Source organism: Chaetodon auriga, chromosome 23 (assembly GCF_051107435.1).
Source record: "Chaetodon auriga isolate fChaAug3 chromosome 23, fChaAug3.hap1, whole genome shotgun sequence".
Classification (NCBI taxonomy): Eukaryota; Metazoa; Chordata; class Actinopteri; order Chaetodontiformes; family Chaetodontidae; genus Chaetodon; species Chaetodon auriga.
In genome coordinates this window covers 13,168,745-13,190,122 of record NC_135096.1, presented here as the reverse complement: position 1 = coordinate 13,190,122, position 21,378 = coordinate 13,168,745, and the positions used below count along the sequence as shown (strand labels likewise).

The window sequence follows — 21,378 nt, the reverse complement described above, 5'->3', positions numbered from 1 at the left end:
ACACAAACAGTGGTCTCTTGGGTCAAAGTCCTGCATTTGTTTGACCTGTCCATTCACCCCGCCTTCCTCCATATGTGGAAGCCTTCCTTCTCTTGCTTCCTTCCTTTGCTCCCATCATAATTAATATGACCACTGAAGGTTGCCACCTAACAATAACCATAGATATAGGTTATTCTATGGGTAATTTAGATTTGCAGCTGAGAAAATATGTAATACGGGTAATATGAGTTCCTTAGTCATGAATGAAGCCAGCAGTTCACAGCAGCATAAACTATATGCATCATACAGACATGCATGGAGTTGGTGATGCAGAAATGTTTTGTTTTTTTCCCCTATTTGCTTCAGGTAACATTAACACTTTAAATTTTCCACAGCATATCATCAATACACAAGAATGATGGAAGGTGCAGCAACCAGAGACCACTTTGGATTATGTTTTTGTGCTTGCTCCTGATTTGCTGCCAAGGCCCTTTTACACTGCTGGTATTGCAGCTAATAGAACGCTGACTAGAAAATAATATCATTGGTATTTTCATCACTTTGATTTGGCCAAAAACCAAAAGTGATTTCCACATAGCCTTCATGAGGCGACTGATCTAAAAGCAGTTTTTAATAGCTCAAGAATGGGCAGTTGTCACATGTGAAATAATGTGCACTGAGTAGTCAAATACTGTATACATAAGCATGTTCCTGTCAGCAATCCTTGCTTATTTGTAGCAACAGTGTTGCTTTTTGCTCCAATAATTTATTTTATATTCTTCATAGCTCTCTATTCTAATTACTTCACTGAAATAGATAGCACACGATCAGTCCGTTTTGTGTGGAAGAAGAGTTAAAGGAGGCACCAAACATCCCATTTTATGGGAATGCACACAGAACCTGGAATAGAAAACCTTAGTAAACAAAGAAAGCCGATATCCTCCATTGTGATAGCTGGGGTTTCAGGCTCTGTCGAGGCAGCTCACGCAAAGAAAGCCTGACTATGTCAAACTTACTTTGTAGTATTCCCCCGTCTGCTTGCACAGACAACCCATATGGATATGTTTCTGGTGAGGATGAGCTTTGTAGTTCTTTGCCACGTTGAGATTTTATGTAACATTTATATGTACAAAACAGTGCATCTACTGCTGGATGTGAGAGGTGATCAGTTACATCTAATCTGGATTTGAGATAGCTGTTAGTACCTAATATAAAGGCAGCCCTCACACCACCAGATTGTAGAACTGTCACACACCCAATGTGCAGACACAGAGCACATACATAGATTTATGTGTCTGTGCCTAAAGCTGGCTTGTCCTAGATCAGCTAATGAACTCACTGTTGTTTCCTTTGATGCTGTGAAAAAGACATCTTTCATTGTCAAAGTAAACTACAAGGATAAGACTTGTGCCTCGTTATTGGGAGAGAAGTCACATATCATCAGAGATTTTCTCTCTAAAAATAGGGAAAAATCCAGACAACAGACTTCCATTGTTTACCTGCCTCAAAAACAGCTCCAATAATTAAGATGGGCAACATCTGTGTGTGGCTGGCATTGTATGAACTGTTGAGAAACAAAGAATTTACAGGATGGTGGAGCTGCATTGATGAGTCAATTCAAGATACCAATAAAACTCCTTTTGCACTCAGCCTTTGCTTTCAGTCTATAATTAGCTGCCTGTTTATTTAGCTCTTAAAACTTGATCTGAGGTGACCTTCCTCACCATCAAAACCCATGGAAATTCTTAACCCATCAGTGTATTTGGGACAGTCACAAGCCAATACTATTTTATTGCAGATGTCACCAGTTTTTATTGTTGTCCAAATCCCATTGATAAGTTTACATAGACGTAGTGTTAAATCTGACTGAACACAGGACCCACAGGCCGCACTGAACCAGGGACACAGGGACCTGAGAGTTAAATGTCTTTTAATCAGGGACTTGGTCAAAACAGACCTAAGGCAACAATGCGATCGCTGAGTCTCGAAGAAGTTGAGACTAGACAAGAGCTTCTCCTGGATCTGCTCACCTGTCTATTCCTAGTGTTTTCCTTTTCCCCTTTTCCCTTCGTGTTATTCATCTGTGTCTGTTCCCTGTTGTCTGTCTGAGGCTGGGCGTGGCCTCCTACTCTCTCTGCTGGCTTCCACCTAATCACCTGCACACCTGCTGCGCATCAGGCTCATCAGACAAGCAGTATATAAGTGTGGCTTCCTGCACTGCTGGTTGCCAGTTTTTCCTGATCCCGAAGCCTATCGTTTAGACAATATTTAGTTCATTTAGTTATTTCCCAAGACTGTGCTTATGTTAAATTTTCTTTTGCTTTTGGACTATTTCTTAAATGTTTGTGTAAGAGTTTTTGTAATAAATTTTCTTTTGTTCATTCATTCTACCAATCTGCATTTTTGAGTCCGGTAAACTATTGTAAGGTTTAGCCTGAACATCTCTAGTTTCTGTCTGAGTCAGGAAGGCAGGCAAGAAAGCAAGGCAAAAATGGATCCAAAAGGTACTTGGCAGATCTGCTTGGTCTCAGTTTTTACTATGACGAATACTGAGACCCGGTTTACATTTAGGGAAATCGCATATGTTTTCATGCGTTTTGGCCTCTCGTTTACATGCAAACAGAGTTTCTTTCACGGATGGATCCCAATCAACATTGAAGCCAAGATTAAATAAAAGGTCCAAAGTATGCCCTTTGATGTGTTTAGGGCCTGTTACATGTTGAGTGGGATTAAAAGATTCAGTGCTATCAGAAGTATCATCAATATGAAAGTTAAAAACACTAAGAAGCACAAATCAAGATGGCTTGAGAGTAGTTGATAAAAACCGTGTGGACAGTAAATTAAAATGTAAATACAAATGTAAAAAGGATTAGTATGTCCAACTTTAATCGTCTGCAGTTCAAAAAAAGAGAAATACCCGGCGCTCGCCATCTGACCAGCCTCTAAAAACGGGCCACCCCAGCCTGAAATTCTAGGTTAGAATAAAAAGATAAAAGTGTAATCCTTCAGATGACACGGAGTGGATGTTCACATGCACTGACGTACAGGCAGTTTGAGGGAGTGTTCGAGGTTGAATAGAATTAACTATCAGTTGAAGTGCCTGAGCCTTTTGTGCACCCCAGTGCTATCACAATGAAAGAAGGCTGGACGTTTCCAGATGACCTAACCCTTCATAACCCTAACCCTCCAATAGGTGCTTTACAATGACAAATAAAGAGCCAATATGCTATGAATGTGCATGCTAACAAGCAACTAGTTAATGTTAATATGTGTACCTTAATATAAAGTGTTACTGTCCCTTATAGTGTTTGTAATGTGGGGGTTTAATCAACTTCAGGGCACATTTTACAGTTACATTACCCGGGGTGGATTCCACAGACAGATGCTCTGCATTCAAACAGCCTTTAAGATAACTGACAATTAAAAAAGAAGGAGAAAATACTGGTTATGGACCTGAGCCAAACTGAAATCGGAGCATTTGTGTTTTTTTCCAGAAGTCAAAAATCATATAGACATTTTGTCATAACACAGATCACTAAGAATTCAGCAATGGAACACAGTTTTACTCAACAGTATATTGTGTATTCCACTTCAAATGTCAAGGTAAAAAGTCTTTTTATCCATCCGTCCAGCATCGAAACCACTTATCCTTTGCAGGATTGTGGGGAATGGAGCTGATCCCAGCTGACATTAGGCAAGACACAGGGTACACCCTGGACAGGAGGCCAGTTCAAAAACTCCTTTATGTTATTGTTTATTCAGTGTAGCAGTGTTAGCTGCCTTTTTAGATGCCTCAGTTCCCACAGCATCACCTGTACAGAGGAGCAGATTTGAGTGTCTGCGGCAAGTTTAGATATATCTGTAACAGCAGCAGGAGAAAGAGGACTCACATAGCAGCTAAAAATTCAAAATTAGAAGAGAGCATGAGTGGATATCATGGATAAGGCCATGTTCAGAAAGACAACCAGGCCGCTGTTTGAGTTGTGGGGGTGCTCATGAGAGCTCACACACATGGTGGCCTGGCAAAAAGGAGTTGAATCTGGCCCAAGTTTTGCTGTAATATAACATATTCACCAAGGCACTGTTCTGGCCAATCATGTACCTGCAAGCACACATTTCAGCTGGATAACCTTGTAATGTCAACACAGTATTTTTTGCCGTTGCCTGGTGATCATGGAAATGAAAGATAAAATGATCGCCACTATGGTAACTTTCTAACTTAATTTTTTATTATCGAATGCTGTGCAGTGTTTGACCATCTGGAAAACCTCTAAAGACCTGTTTTGTTTACTCAGACCAGCCTTCCTGGACCATATTTCATTTCACCAATACCTGAAGTAACATGCACACACCAATGCAAGGGGGAAACAGCAATTTTTTCCATTTTCTATCACTTATCCAGGGCCAGGTTACCTTGGCAGCAGGTTGATACCATTCCTGTAAATTCTTGTACAATTAGCCTAAAGCACCTCTCATACCCAAAGAAAGTTGTTCTTGAAACATTTTGAGTACATGCATGGTTTTGGGGTCTTTCAAAATGTAGCAATAGCCCTTAACAGTCAGAATCACTGTAAGTGCTACTAGCATTGAGTAAAACTGTATGCCTGAATATCTTATGCAAATAGATGCTTGCAGATGACTATATCTGGGCCTTATTAGCTGGGAAACAAAAACAGCTCACAGCATGAAGCCTTACTCTAGTCAAAGGTCAATAAAAACTAATAATACCACAGAAAATGTATATTTTACATATGCTTTTCTCAGAGTATGTCCAGGGTTGTCCAGCAGCATATCCTCATTTTCTGATTTTCGTTGGTCATAGGAAGTGCCGGTCATCTGCACAATGGGTTTCAAATGGCTGGATCTTTTACATGAAAGAACAGAACAAAGCACTTCCTTCCAGTGTGGACACTCTTTCACTATCATCAGCTGTGGACATAACGAAGAAAATCCCATTAGTAAAGTGAAAAAACCAACATATTGCCTTCGTGTACATGTATACTTGAGTTATGCAGGAGAAAATGTGGAAGAATAGCATGTGTGCTGGCTAATTTGTGACTAAACAGCTTTCAGAGGATTATTTTAGTGTTCTGGACAAATATTTTACTGGGTTGGATCATGTGAACCTATGTGAAAGTGACAATCGATAGATAGATTAATGAGACTTCAGTAGTGAATTTTCTAATCATTGATGTTTGTTGATTGTATCTTCAATTGGTTTGTATCAAGCGCATCACAAGTCTTTGCTTTCTAGTGGTATGTGGCATCAGGGCAAGCTTAAACATAGCAGTTGTTTACATAGACTGGTGGAGCTCTTCACTGGCTGTCGCAGTGTTAAGAGATTTTAGGAAAGCATGCCCAGACGTCTCTCTCCCCTAGTTTTTCAGTTCTTCATTGATATCCAGAGGCTGGAGAAAAGATATATTATCCCTCTGGCATGTTCTGGGTCTACTCCAAAGTCTCCTACTTGTTGGAAGTGCCCAGAAAAACTCTAAGGGGAAGCACCCAGGAGGTATCCTGATCAGAAGCCCAAATCAACTCAACTGGCTGATTTCAACTCAAAGGAGCAGTGGCTCCACTCCAGACTCCCTCTGTCTGATGTCGCTTGGTCACTGCCCAAAGGCCATACACATAGTTGAGGGTTTGAACAGAGATCGACTGGTAAATCGAACGTTTTGCCTTCCAACTCACCTCTCTCGTCAACATAACAGTCCAGCACGATGCCTCCATTAATGCTAAGACCTCACCATCCCACCTCTCCATCTCTCATGAACAAGAGACAAGAACATGAATCCGGAGATACTTGAATTCCTTCGCTTGGGATGGCAACTCGCCCCCAACGCAGAAGGAGCAATCCACTGTTTTCCAGAAGAGAACCATGATCCCAGACTTCGAGGTGGTGATCCTCATCCCTGGTGCTCAACACTAGGCTGCAAACCACTTTGGGGAAGTAAGGAGAACCTGCTGTAGAAGTGTCTAAATACCAAATACATTCCACATTTTTTCACAGGTGGTAATAATGATAGGAAAAAAATGACACTGGTGTCATCCTCTAAAATACCCTCAAATATGTCTAGTCTGTGGAGACAGGACGTCGACTAGCCAACCACAGCTAATCTGCAGCTTAAGTGAAAAAAGGAGAAATTGTAGAGGAACGTCCACATTTGTCTTTTCCAGTCATTATCACGATGTCATTCTTAGTGTGACTCATTGCACTGCTGTCACCAAAAATCTGCCACATGATGTGACCCTCGAATGCACCAGCGTGGGCTGACGCACTCTGACAGCTGTGGTGTGTTTGTTTCACTGCTGTACTGTCAGTCAGGGGAGGTTATGTTTAACACCAGGCATGCCCCGTGTAGGCTTTACTGCTTCAGCCTAATTACAGACATCAGCCGCGAGAAAACGCCTGACTTTGATTGTCTTCTCTTCACCTTCCCTCGTCCCCCGTGATTGTGATTGTGCTTGAAGCTAGTCTGACCCAGCCGGGTGAACGACTTCATATCTGACAAATAGGAGGTTTGAACGTGGCTACAGCTGAGCTGAACTGACCTTGCTGAGCTTATCCCAAACCATTCCCTTCCCATCATTCCCTTTGATAATTAACATTTAATCTGGGAGCCGCAGGAGAGATTATCTTCTGGACAGAGAGCACAATTAAGTACTATTACTGTCATGTTGTCAGTGTGCCCTGCTTCTCTCCATAGCATAGGATTATTAAAGACCTCTACTTTTTCTTTGCTGCGATGTATTCTCGATTCACTTTATTTTTCTGATTACAACCATGAGACACTAGAAAAGCAAGTCCCATTTACAATTAATTTGCCACTTACTGAGCGTGGACTCACATGATGTTTGTTTTGGTTTTGTACTTCATGCTAATCTCAATGATCTGGATCTCACGGCTAATTTCATAATGTCAGTGAAAATTAATCTCAAGGCAGGCCATTTGCGCTCAGCCACTTCATGCGTCTTGCTCAGATTGGATTGAATTATAAATGCAAGCGAGAAGCATTGGAGATGGATGGAAACCTTTTGAAGGCTGATTAATATGCATTCTAGCCAGATGTGTAAAAGATGTGAAGCGATCCTCATCTTAAAATGCGTACACAGTCCTTACTCCGCAACACATGCACATGATTTGCTGGTTTCATTGGGTTCAAAGAGAGCAAAATTGATCAGTGCAACCATTGAATGATCTGCGTTGGTGAGAGAGTGGCATTGTTTGATCAACTGGATTTCAGTTTAGATTTTTTTTTAAATCAGATAGCAATGGCATCCGATCACAATGCACAATGTTGCGAAGAGGAATTTGTAATTTTTGTATTGTGGCAAATGGAGACAAATAGTAGGGGGATGCAGGATTCAACCTTTTCTCTCCTGATACTGAATAAGTTAATTCAGTTAAAGGTATTTGCTGATACTGATCCCCAATCCAATACCCAAATTTAAAATCTCTCAAACTCATTTGGATCACTTTTATGTAACATGAAGCCATGGAGTACTGTGGTGCTAAAGACTGGCTCCATTAACACTTGTGTCTCATATCCGCATAAAATCCAGATGTGATTTAATACACTTCCATTTACACACCCCCATATGTCTCTGTTGGCCAGATCACAAATCTGCTTGCATCATCCTCGTTTCCCTCGGCTGCATACAAATCAGGATTGGCTCTACCTTACTCGCTATACTAAGCTATACTGGCTGACTGCAGTCAAAAATAAATACATGTACCAGAAAGTGGAAACCGTAGATTCTCGTCTTTGATGAGCCAGTTATGTCATGATCTGCTGATTGGCTTATTCAGGTCAGTATCAGCCTAATGCCAATACCATAAGTGCTTTCCTAACACACATCTGTGGCAGTGTGAAGCGTAAAGAAAAGTGTATTAAATTACATCTGGATATGAGAGTTGAAAGCTTCGTGCATAGAAAAGTGAAGCATTTTTTCATGTGCTCATATGACACTGCACTATTTTATGTCGTAATGTTACGCTTACAACACCAAATGTCACTGCAATATTTCAAATTGACATCAAAAACATAACAAAGTCCACATCTTGGATTGTTCCTCGGATCTGTGAGTTCAAAAGAGAAGATAAAATCAGACATTTCTCTGTTTCCAGTGTGAGTGATGTAATGAAATTAAACGCATGCATTGACTCATATTGCTCTCTGGTCTGTGAACATTTCGTGCTCAAAGCTCAAGCACTTGGCATTCTGCCAGGTCACTGTCTGTCCACAGAGCTGCAGTGCCATTTCACTCTGTCATTTTTTTGTCACTGACGCTTTTTAACATTAAACTGTGTACAATAACATGCTGTGGCATTTAGATAACACTCTGATGGTATTTTCAGGACAGGGGAAAATCCATTTTAAATTTCAACTCAGATGTATTGTGCAGATTACGCCAGTGACTGTGCTTGTATTTGGCTCTGCAAACACATTTCTGTTGTCAGGTGAAAATCTCTTGTGTCTCCAAAATGCCAACATTTCATCGACTTGTTCAGTTTGACCACATGCATCCCGGACTTTATCCAGTAGGGTTTTGCAGGTTTGGAGCACTTTCTGTATGCTGATGCTGTCAGTGTTTTATTTTGGCACACAATTGTTGTTTTACCATTTTGTGCTAAACCCAATGGATTTTCAACTGCCAATTTGGAAAGTACTTTTTTATTTCTATTTTATTTATTTTTTTTATTTTTTTGTCATTTTCCTGTCTTTTTCTACGGAAGCCCTAAAAGGCCATGGACCAACATAATTTTTTCGCTCCGTTTTACCGTGATAACAAGATAATATTCCACCGTTTTATCGTGATAATGACATAAAAACCAGAAGGTGCTCTGCTGCCCTGCACACCACTGACTGAAGCCAGGCCTGGACGTGCTCTCCTGCAGCTGCACACTCAGTAAGTTAAGCCTGTCCAGTGGAATGTTATATTGGAATATTATGAAATATGGAATATTATGTTGTTATCACGATAAAACGGTGGAATATTATCTCGTTATAGCAATAAAACATTGGAATATTATGTCGTTATCACGATAAAACCGTGCAATATTATGTCGTTACAACAATAAAACGGTGGAATATTATGTCGTTACAACAATAAAACGGAGCGAAAAAATAATGTTGATCCATGGCCTTTTAGGGCTTCCGTACTTTGCACCAAAATATGCGAAATATCCGCTCCTTCATTCGGGCTGTGTGATACATTGTCGGAACACATCCATCAATACCACACTCAAAAACACAATAATCAATTACAAATACTCCAAACACATAAGAAAAGTAAAGATTAGGATTTTTTTTCTTACATAATACAGCTGCACAATACAAAGAGAAAAGAAACGGATGGTGATGTCATTTCAGTAAATCCTACTTGGCTCCTGTTGTTACAATCCCATCTTCCATAAATGACTTTTATGTAGTACTAATTTGTTTTCCCAAACACGTTAGCGTACAAAGCATAATTGCCGCCAGAATTAAGTACCGTATGTTCAGATGGTTTTTTTTCGAATTGAGCTACATTTATATACCCTAGGGCTACTAAAGCCCTGAAGGTTAGGGAGAGATTGTGGTTTTGGTTTATTGTTAATAAAATAAACATGTTGTTTAATATTTCTCTTTTAGTTCAAATGGGGCCCTTGACAAAAAAGTGTTTAAGAATCACTGCCATAATGCACCTTACAGACCAGATATGCTCATCGTCACAAAATAAAGAAAAATACAATGTTTTCAGTCACTCCTCCACTTAAAATAGTTAAAAATCAATCAGTGCTGTCACTCATTAGACCTCCTGCGTCAGTACTGTTCAAACCTTGTGGTTGTGATCACTCTGCGCTTTGTCATAAATGACCTATATTACTCTCCTAGCCCCTGTCAAGACAGCATACAAATAGGAGAGGAGGGAGATTAATGCCTTTCCATCAGAGGAGTGGGAGCGCTGCTGATGATGAAGGGTTTCCTCTGTGCTCAGTGAGAGATCGCAGTATCACTGACAGCACAACAAAAACCTTATCTGAGAAAATAAAAACAAAACAAACCAAAGTGAACAATTCTCCATCAGTTACTGGGCAAAAATATAATAGCTGTTTTAATAGCTTTTCAGAAATGTTCCAGGCTAAAATGTTTGTTCGTGACTTTCTCGTATTATTGTGACCAATTTATATGACATGATCATGGGTCAATATTCCTGAATATCAACTTCGTGGACACTTCCACTTGGGTAAGTTTCCACCCTGACTTCCTATTAGTCCAAAGCAATAATGCAGGATCAATGATGTCGCAGAGATAGCGGCCTCCACTGATTAAATCTTAATCTGATCTCATTGTTATTGTCAAGTTTTTACCAATGATTTTAGTGACTTCCATTTTCCTACACATATGACATCCATCCACAGCCTGACAGTTTTCCGTGATCGCGTCATACTGCTGTTTTTTGACCAGAGCCCTCCCTGCCAGTAGCAGTTACTTGCCATACCACACTGCTAACTTATGGTCTTGCACATTTAGCTTCTGTAGTGGCCTCATTTTTGAGCCAACGCTCCCTGATCCCTGATTGTGCCCCTCCTCCAATCATTGACCCTGACAAATCCTAGGGCCAGCTTGAGGCTAGACATAAAACCAGTCAGCTCGACACCACAAGCCCTGGTCCCCGGTCAGGGCTCATACCAAGAGAGGGAAACACTCCTTTCTCTCACTTCCCATTCATGACGTCCAGCCTGAAAATAGACCTTCCTTGACTTGCATGATTTCCCTCTACTGGCAAGTCCAAGCCTCCTCAAACCTCCTGCCATTGCTTGGGACCCATGTCTAGCTCTCACCTCTGATCTGTCCATACCGTATCAGGGCGCTACCCCTGCCCCAGGATTGCTGTTCCACATCACAATTGCGATGTGGAACAGCAATCCTGTGTGCTCCTGTCCCCATCTCTGTCTATTCTTTTCCATTCATTCCGTCATCACGGATAATTGTATTGAAGTAACTGAAGGAGAAAAACACATTGTTCAAACACAGTGGATCATGGAGGACAATTTCATCCAGAAATCAAACAAACTAGGTTTTCAGGGCTGCTTATACACATATTTACTCAAAAGACTATACAGGGAGTTCATCTTCTGTTTCACCTTGGCAGGTAAATTAAGCGATTAATCAATGGTACTGTTTGATAAATAAGAGCAGGGGTGGCTCTAGTGTCACATTATAGTTGAGCCTAATTAATCCAACCTGATCTGTTTCAGACATGTTAAAAGTTGTATTTTTCTGAATATTTCAATTAGTCATCAGTGTGAAATTGAAGAGAAGAGTGAATGTGGAGAACGCTACATACATGGAAGGTGTTTTTTTGATTTTGGAGCAGTATGCGTGCACATCCCTGTCAATTAAAGCCACACAAATCACGAGAAAGTTTCAACCTGACAAACACATAGAGCATCCCCGTAAGCAAAGCATACATGAATACACCATACATTACATTGGGTGGTATGGCTCTGTTCTGGGACCTCCCTGCCTTTTCACGTGTTTGCATGAAAAGCCTGAAGCAGAGAGAGTTCCTCTCTGCTTTTCCATGTGCTGACATGGAATGGCCATTGTAGGGAGAGCAGCAGCGTGACACAATACTGGCAAACCTCCCTGGCCTTCCCCTTGTTTACGTGGAAGTGCCAGCAGGAGGTTCTAAGAGTGAATTATACAAATTGACATGCAGGTACACCAATTAAATAAGCTAGTTCATTAGTAAGTTTTAAAGAGTTCAAGTGTTTCAATCACAGGTTACTCATAGTGAACACATAAGATGTCTTGTGCTTCGGGCCGGATATAGTGTTCATAGCCAGATGATGACCAGTGGCCCATAGCTTTGAGCGTTGGGACAGGTTGTTGCTCCTATGTGGACAGAGTGAGCGGTGTAGAGTTCTGACAAAAGCCCACAGGACAAGGACAGGCAAACCAAGCCTGGGACATGGGTTTTCCCTCCTCAGTGGCAAAGAGAGGCTCTTGTTGGCCAACTTGAGGTCAGTTCCTCAGATAGCGCATCATAGCAAGCAGAGGACAAAAAGCAGAATTAGTTTTAGCATTCAAAATGGATGGTCCTCGGCTATTCCTGTCAGACTTACAGTGTTTTAAGAATAGGAAGAAGTGATGAGTGTGCATCATTGTATCTGCTATGGTGAGGTCTTGTGAAGGATCAAAAGAGTCTGTGCGTGTTGTGAACTCGCCACCTCTGAGAAAACCATAAAAAGGAGAAGGTGGCACAAAATGAGGCGCAGTAAGAGCATGCAGACACACACATTTTTAATGTGGACTTAGCTAAGCCAGATCGCATATATCAATCTGGGGACAGCATGTAAGTTTGCAGAGTCGTAGTGTTTAATTTAGCACAGTCTGAATAAATGGTGGTCAGATTGGATGGTGCTGCCTCTGGGCACAGTTGGTGAAACTTCAGAAATTTAAACTGGGACAAAGAATCAGCAATTTCGTTATTCAAACCTGTAATATGGGCTACTTGAATTATGAAGTTACCCAGGACAGATGACCATGTAAGGCGCCTAAATGGAACTGAGGAGCACCCATTGTTGTGTAATTGTGTTTGAAACCAAGTATTGTGTAGAATGATTGGATTGAATGAATGGATTGAATTTCTCTGAAACTATGAAAATCTTGTCTCTATATTTGCCCAATTGTATGCTTGTCTGTAGTTTACAGCGACTAAGAAAGACGTTCCCAGAGTGTAAATAGTACCAAACTGAATCCTTTTCGTGGGCTTTCCAAAGAGCAAAACATTTGTCCCTTTTTGTGAAATCATAGGAAAACTGTGGGACCCTTCAAATGAAGTGCGCTATCTTTTCAGTTGGTGCCCAAAAAGCCATCATTCCTCACTGCTTCCCAAAGAGAACCCAAGCACTATCATTACATTACATTAACTGAGCACTTATCTGCACCTGTCAAGTGAAACTGAAAATTGACACCATTTGTTTGAATTTTGTGTTAGCTGAAAAGACAGACAGAATTTTCTTCACAAAATTTACCCCGCAGAGTAAATGTGTACCATTAGAGTGTTTTTCCATTCCGGTATTGACAACTCTCCTCTAGATCTTAATTCACTAGTGACTCTCCGATAGACTCAGCAGGGGTAAAATGTCGACTGGATTTTTCCAGCCAGCCTAACTTTAAGCAATATGTCATTCTTTTCCCTCTTTACATTAAAAAAGAGAGAAAAGCTTTGAGCTTGTCATTGAAATGAATGTCCGATGCCAGCATGAGCCATGCTGTGCTCACCAATCACAAGGATTTCAGCAGTTTGTGTGGCTTTTTTTCAAGAAACACCATCCTGAAATCACACGCTGTTTGTGGTACACAAAGTATTGAATGAGATATGATTGCACCAAGTATTTTCTCACATCTTATTCAATCTTGTTTCCACATGAAGAGAATCAGATAAAATAATTCTTCTGTCAGAGGAAATTCCACTTTCAAGCAACTTTACTTAATAGCAGTAAAATATAAAGAAAAATAATGATACACACTTCTGGTGTCCAATACAGGCTTGAGTTCTTCTGTTGCCATTAGTCAGGTCACACTAAAAGAAGACAGGGTATCAGAGAACTGCGATCCAGTGGCCAAGCATGGGAGTGATTCCACTCCCAAAGTTACAATAATAATGCAATAATAATAATAAAAAAACATGGTTTGTATAGCACCTTTCATAGAAGAAATACAGCTCAAAGTGCTTTACAACAAAGAAATCACATGCACCAAGTGCCTGACATAAAAAAGACAGAATGAGCATAAAAACAGGGATAGAAATTAATGTAAAATATGATAGAGAATAACACCCACTTGATGATAATTATAAGACAGATAACATATTGAGAAATATGTCTGCATCCCTGATTTACTAATGTGCTCTCTCCTCTTGGTTCTGGTTAAGAGCTGAGCTGCAGAGTTTTGAATGGGCTGAACTCTCTCAGGGTTTTTTTTTTTTTTTTTTTTTTTTTTTTTTTTTTATGTGAGGCCAGTAAATAGTGCTTTACAGTCAATCAAGTTGGTTTGAAATAAAGGCAGGAAACAGTTTTTTGGCATTTTTTTTTATTTGTCTTACTTCAGCTGTTTCTAAGGTGGAAAAATTAAGTTCTCCTTGCTGATGTGGGGCTTTCATCTGAATCTAGGATAACACTAAATTTCGTGACCTCAGATTTAATCCAAAGCATTAATTTCCCCAGATTATTAAACACCATTTCTCTTTTTTTCTGCTTGCAAGTATTTGAAGAGGAGAAAAGGAGAAATACTATGAGCTGTATGTTATCATGTTGTCATCTGATGCTTCCTTTCCTAGTGGACTAATATATGTATACTTGTATTGAGGTCAACTCAATACTACTTCAACTACTTATTGGCTTGGGTCATTGTGCATCTAGACACCATGAGGAAGGCAAGTGTGCAGAATATTTAATTTTTGAGGTTATGTTGGATAGGACAGAGAGCCAGGGGAGTGGTGCTGAGCCAATAGACCCAGTTATAATTTGCATGGTTGCGTTAACTTGGGCATCCACATGTATGCAAGGGCCACTGCTGATATACGCAGTGTAGGAGCTGCTGTTGCTGCCGGGCTTGGCTTGACGCGTCACATTTTGCAGTATTGGTCCAATTTTGTGAGGTCAGTGAATCTGGTGTTTGGGTGGCCTGGCAGATGAGATCAGAAATGATGAATTTGTAGGATTTATTGGGTATATTGTTTGTAGAGAGTTTAAACAGGGTTGGGGCAAGAACCGATCCTTGTGGGAGCCTGTTTGTCTGTGTCCTCCATGCACCTTTATTCTGTCCATGGTTGGTTAGCAGAGATTTAGTTGTTGCTCTTGCCCAGGCAGGGAGTGCTGTTCCTGTCGTAAGCTTGCTTTCAAAGCCATTTTCAATGTAGGTGGTTAGGTGGCCAGTACTGGTTCCCCTGTGCTGCGGCCCTTGAGTTCCAAGATTTTAGAAGGAACGTAGAGAGATTGGGAAGTAGCTTGCTGGTAGCTTGTTGTCTTGGTTTTGGTATGGCATGGATTGAGTTTGTGTGTTTAATTGTGGTGTAGAATTGGGTCAGCCATGTAAGAACTCAGGGGGCCAGTAGTCCATTCCATTCAGGATGCGCAGTCTGAAAGTGCCTCACCATTACTGTCTGCTACTGGGTATCCCCTGTCAGGGTGGTGGCTGTTGAAGTCCATCACATAGATGGCAGGGTGAGGTAAAGTTGGTGGGACTTGCTTATCCGATTTAGCACTAGGGGGCATGTATACATTAGCAATGTCGACACAGCCAATAAAATGGTTTGTTGTCAAGTGGTTTGCTTTGGCAATGTTAGTTCGCCAGGCGGGTCTTGGTACTGACCAAGGGTGAGATGTGAATGTTGATTCATTGCCCTCTAGTTTCACAGACTGACAGGACAAGCAACTTAACAGCCTCAAATCCTAGAAGACCAGGTTCAGAAGTAACCTATGTTGAGGTGAAAATCAGGCAACTTACACCTTCACTTGCTATAACACTGTTCATTAAATCTCAATTTTTACAAAAATGTTTCTTATAATTTTACATTTAGAGGTTTTTAGAGGCCCCTTTGATTTCTGGTAAGTCAGTGTTTATCAGCCATTGTCCATAGTGTATCTCCAGGCAGTAGGCTTAGTTATGTATGCAGTCTATTTTTGGAACATGGAGCTTTGAAATGAAGCTTTGACTAATCTTCACACATATTGAGGAGCGCCTGGTAGGCATGCTTCTCTCCTTGGCGCCTTTGTGATGAGGGATGACAGGGGATAGAAAAAAAGGGGTAACAGAGGAGAAATGAGAGAGACTGAGCGGGGAGGAACAGAGGGGTGAAGTGGAGAGGGCAGTGCAGTGACAAGGCCTGTGGCCATCCTACAGGGTGTATGAGGCTGCCAGAGGCCTTGTAATCCTCCCCCACCCCTGCTCTCCTTCCCTCTCTATCATCTCCTCCACCTCACCATGACAAAACGGATCTGCTCTCTATCAATGAGCCACAGGCTACCTCTCCTATTTTTCCTCCTTTCTTACCCAGCAGTCCTCATCTCATTTGTCATTTACACTGCCTCGGTCTTGGTCAGCTTGCAGGGACATGCTGTCCCTGCCAGGCTTGGCCACCGAGCTCATAGGCCTGGCAAGGACGAGCCACCAGTTCCCCCAGTGACAGCATTTAGAAAGCCACTTAATGGGTTTAGGCACATTTGCTAATTTGTAAATAAGTTTCGGATGTGGTTCTCCCTGCCAGGCTGGTTTGTCTGGCACTTGACTGGAAGGGATCTCTACTGGCTGACCATTTCTGGAGCCATGAGTGAAATCAATTTCAAAGGCTTTTTCATACTTGACTATTTGTGTGCTGGGTCTTGACAGAGTACAATTCAACACTGAATGGTTTACAAATGGACGGATGTGCTAACTAATTTTTATTATTGTCCTGGGTTTTACTGGAGACTGATTCAGAGGATTTTCAATGCAGGAAATAAGTTACAAGAGACACAGTAAATAGTCACTTTTTGGCAAGATGGTAAAAGCCACCAGCACATACGCCTCATTCGCACATTCCCTGTCTCTGAAGAGCCTAACATTGTGTCTACACAGGAGGTGTAGCATGAGCAGCATATTAGCAGAGCAGCAGCTTCATTGCTCCATCTGTGTCTACACAGCAAAATATTAAAGTGTAGGTCACCCACAATTTGGCAGTGTTTAGAGCCCAGTACACAATCACTGGAGTCACTTGTGTAATGTTGAAGAAAATAGACTTGAAGCGTAAAAATAAACTTTGGAATGCATTTCGTTTTGTGTCAGCTGTTGTACTTATTCTGCAGACAGCTGGAACAGGTGAAATGAATCTCACGTAGACACATCTTGACACATCTGTGTTTATATACAAACTCAAAAATCCTGACATAAACATACATGTAGCATATATGTACATAGCTCAATCAAAATTTGTTTTTGAAACTACAGCCAACCACACTCAGCAAATCCCATGACAAGACCAAAACCAACAATGCATTCACCTTTACCTTATCCTGTCTACAGATCTCAGCTCCACGCCCACTAGCACCTGCTGAAGGCATAAGTCTTTCAATACAGGTCATACAAATATAGTTTCATTTCAAAACAGCTGGTTACTGTCGTTTTTAACAAATGTTCCTCAAGCAGGAGGAGATACTGCATATTTGTGGCATCAGGATTGTGTATCTGAGACTGAGAAAACTTAAACTACATTGTGTGTGTTCATGGTATTGTGCAAACATGTCACCCATTGCAAAAGTGTGTCTCACAAATGCGCATTCAATATTTTTTGGACAGCTATGAAGCTCCAAAATACCTCTTGGAAGTAAAGTTTAGATCTGTTTTTCTCCTGTTTGTTTTCATCAATCTAGGGTTTCTAAGCACAGGAGACCAGGCAGCCAAGGGCAACTACGGCTTGCTGGATCAAATTCAAGCTCTCAGGTGGATCAAAGAAAACATCCAGGCCTTCAAAGGAGACCCAAAGAGAGTGACCATTTTTGGCTCTGGTGCTGGAGCGTCATGCGTCAGCCTGCTCACCCTTTCGCATTACTCAGAAGGTATGTTTGTATGCTCACAGGCATGCATAACCACACAGAGATATGCTCACACGCAGAGGGCCTTTTCATTCATTTTCAGTTTTTTTTTTTTTCATTTTGTCCTATCTGTATTTACTCATCACGCACTGATACAACGTGGGCTTCACATCACAATCTATCATCATCACAGTGAGCTCGGGCGTGTTGGTTTTGCTTCACATACGGCAGGTGTGAGCAGCAACATTTCAACACTGGTGACAGTAAGTATTTATTGTAAATGATTGAAGTCACTGCAAACACAGAGTTTTTCACATATTCAAGCTATAATAATAATAATAAAAAAAATGTACAGCCAGGAGAGAAGTCAAGTTTTTCTTGCTTAGCATAACTTACAGGAAGACAGTTCTATTTATGCACAAAAAGTACCTATTGGGCAAAATGCCATGAAATTTTATATGCATATTCATGCTACCCAAGAAGTAACCCTTTCAGGAAAAAAAAAAACAAAAAAAACATTGCAGCACATAATGTAATCTAATGGGAAGATTTACATTATATTTGCTGTGCACAGTCATTCACCAAGGAATAAATCCCTTTCATTTCACTGACCCCATGATATTTGCTCTGGCCCCATCTTCATTACTTCAGTACTGTTACCAACCTGTTACCACAGATCGCTTATGCCTGCAAGTTGTGGTCAAAAAGAGGTTTCCCTCCTGCAGCAGGGCACTGCTTTATTTCTATTTTCATTCTTATTGTATCTTGATTTGGGTTCGAGCCCATTTTGACTCCCGAAACTGCTTTGATAGCCAGTATTTAGCATCGAGGTGCCACAAATTGTGCTTTACACTTAATCTTGTTATCAGATTTACAGGCTGCATATTTTCCAAATACTAAGCCTCATGTAGACGTGTAGTGTTTGGGTACAGAACATGTCCTAAACTTGTTTTAAACATAGCAAAACCACAAGCAAACAGGGACCAGAAGCCCAAAAAGAAAACATCATAGTAGCAAGAAGAATGCACTGAATCAGCTCAGTAGCATCAGTTATTTAAATAGTCTCTTTTGTAACTTTTCATCAGATTACTGGTCATATTTGATCACCACATCCAGAGACAACAATCAAAGTATGTTGTCATGTGGTATTCTGCCGCAGAGAGCAAAAATGTTTTTCTTTTTTGGGGGGGCTCTCGCGAGCTCCTGGTTTTCACAAATGAATGGTTGTGTGAGACTCAAACATAGACAACCAGCAGGAAAACCATCTGACACATTTGTCAGAAAAAAAAGAGCATTTGGAGGATTCGATCTCAGAAAGTGCTGCTACAGGTCCAAGGCCATTTTCATCTATATATGGTACAAAAAACAGGCTTTGTGAAAAATGCACCTTCCCACAAAATCAACCTTTTTATCTTGCTGGTAGAAGCCCACTGGGTTTACCTTATAGGCAATCAAAGTGAGGGAGACTTTGTGTTTTCTTCCTTTGTCTTGTGTTGCAGTTATTAGGTCTGTTTCATTTCTCTTCATCTTGTACTTGAGGGAATAGAAATGGCTTATTTTACATTTAGATAAAAGTCCTCATGTTCTGATGGGCAGAGCAAATCATGGCTGAGAGAGCTGACAAACAGCGACCTGCCCAGCATCTTGGTGATGTATTATACATCACCAAGATGCTGGTAAATGTAATGCTCTTTTTTGCATTTGTACCTATAAATTGGAGCCCTGTTGTTGTGGAGAACCACCAGCTTGTGCATTGGCAAACATACCAAGGTCAGAAAAAAACACGCAGTCACTCTGTTTGTATAGTTTTGATGGAAATCTGACTTGAGGTTTAGCTGATACTCCCTCTCCAACTTGCTGTGTTCCAGGATGTGGAAACTAGCTCAGGTATTGTTACTATATAAGCAGCAAATATCTTTTATGTTTCGGTTTGTTCATTAGGGACACAAAGATGGAACAACAAGATTCTGAATCATTCTTTTATTTGCCTGGAAATGTTTTTCTGCTGATGTGACAAGAGAGTTTAAAGATTGAGACTTTTGAACTATTTATATATAGGGTATTAAAAAAAGATGAGTACTAAAAAAGGGATGAAGTGTTCTTTTGGAACAGTACTGGTCATGATACTGACTCGAATAAGGGGATTGGTGTATGCCCAACATGACAGATCCAAATTAATACTGTTTTCTGTTCTGCTACATTCATTTCCTGTAATGACTTATGTTGCGCAAAGCTATTACTGATAACAGACTGCTCCCTGTATGTGCTTCAGAATAGATATATTTCTGTAGTGGTATTTCCTTACTGTGGAACCCAAGTCTTCACTTATACCTCAAGTTACCTTACACTTAGAAAAATTATCTTAACTAGTTCCAGAGGTTTAGAGATTTTAAAATTCACCTGAAATTAAACTAGAAGAAGTCAGAACCCTTTTCTTGCATTAATGCACCTTCTGCCTTCTGTCAACCAATTGCAATTAAATGTGTAAAGCAGTATTGTTATATCACAGGCAGAAGTTCAGTTAAGATGTGGCTGTGGTTCTACAAGCACTCTGTCAAAGGCTTGTAAGATACAGCACAATTTTGTTTACATCGTTTCCCTGTCAATGAAACACAGACACAGAAATGTACCTTCATTTCTGACATTTCCCCAAAGACCTTTCTTTTTGTACATCCTTTAGAGAATAAAAAACTATCAACGCTTAATTTAAAAATCACTTTGACATGATTTTCGAATGCATAATGAGATGTCATTCATTCATCACTGGTATCACATCAGTACGGGTGCTCAGTGCATCGCGAATGAATAAATGATGTCTTTTTTCCATGCTTTTAACTAAAGTAAATGTTTGGTGCATTTCACTGAACATGAAGTATGAACTCTTTGCTGTCAGCATTTGTGTGTGTGTGTGTGTGTGTGTGTTTGTGTTTCATTAATACCATCTCCAATCTCAGATCTGTTCCAGAAAGCCATCATCCAGAGTGGCACGGCACTGTCCAGCTGGGCGGTCAACTACCAGCCGGCCAAGTACACACGTGCCCTAGCTGAGAAGGTGGGCTGCAACATGCTGGACACCATCGACCTGGTTGAGTGCCTGCAGAACAAGAACTACAAAGAGCTGATCGAGCAGTATATCACACCTGCCAAATACCACATTGCTTTCGGGCCTGTGATTGATGGCGACGTGATCCCAGATGACCCCCAGATTCTCATGGAGCAAGGGGAGTTCCTCAACTATGACATCATGCTGGGGGTTAATCAGGGTGAGGGGTTTAAGTTTGTGGACGGCATCGTGGACAGCGAGGACGGGGTGTCTGCCAATGATTTTGACTTTGCTGTGTCGGACTTCGTGGACCATCTCTATGGCTATCCGGAGGGCAAGGATACTCTACGCGAGACCATCAAATTCATGTATACGGACTGGGCAGACAAGGAGAACCCAGAGACACGGCGTAAGACCCTGGTGGCTCTGTTCACTGACCACCAGTGGGTGGCGCCAGCAGTGGCCACAGCTGACCTCCATGCCCAGTATGGCTCACCCACCTATTTCTACGCTTTCTATCACCACTGTCAGAGTGACATGAAGCCGAGCTGGGCTGACTCAGCCCATGGCGATGAAGTACCATATGTGTTTGGAATCCCCATGATTGGCCCCACGGATCTCTTCAACTGCAACTTCTCCAAGAATGATGTGATGCTGAGTGCTGTCGTCATGACCTACTGGACTAACTTTGCAAAAACAGGGTGAGTGCTCCCTACCTTTGTCCTTTCCTTTTTCTTGCAATTCTCATTGATGTTATGCCATCATTCATATGAGAATCGAATTTGACAGT

At 41.1% G+C, this 21,378-nt stretch overlaps 1 protein-coding gene across 2 annotated transcripts in view; it reads left to right on the top strand.

The window, feature by feature from the left end:
• nlgn4xa (neuroligin 4 X-linked a) overlaps positions 1-21,378 on the top strand; it is a 92,471-nt gene that overhangs the window by 58,918 nt on the left and 12,175 nt on the right. For both annotated transcript variants that reach the window (XM_076723051.1, XM_076723050.1), the window contains 2 exons: positions 17,384-17,569; positions 20,500-21,289. In XM_076723051.1, coding sequence (XP_076579166.1) covers positions 17,384-17,569; positions 20,500-21,289 — 976 coding nt within the window. The remainder of the gene's footprint in view (positions 1-17,383; positions 17,570-20,499; positions 21,290-21,378) is intronic.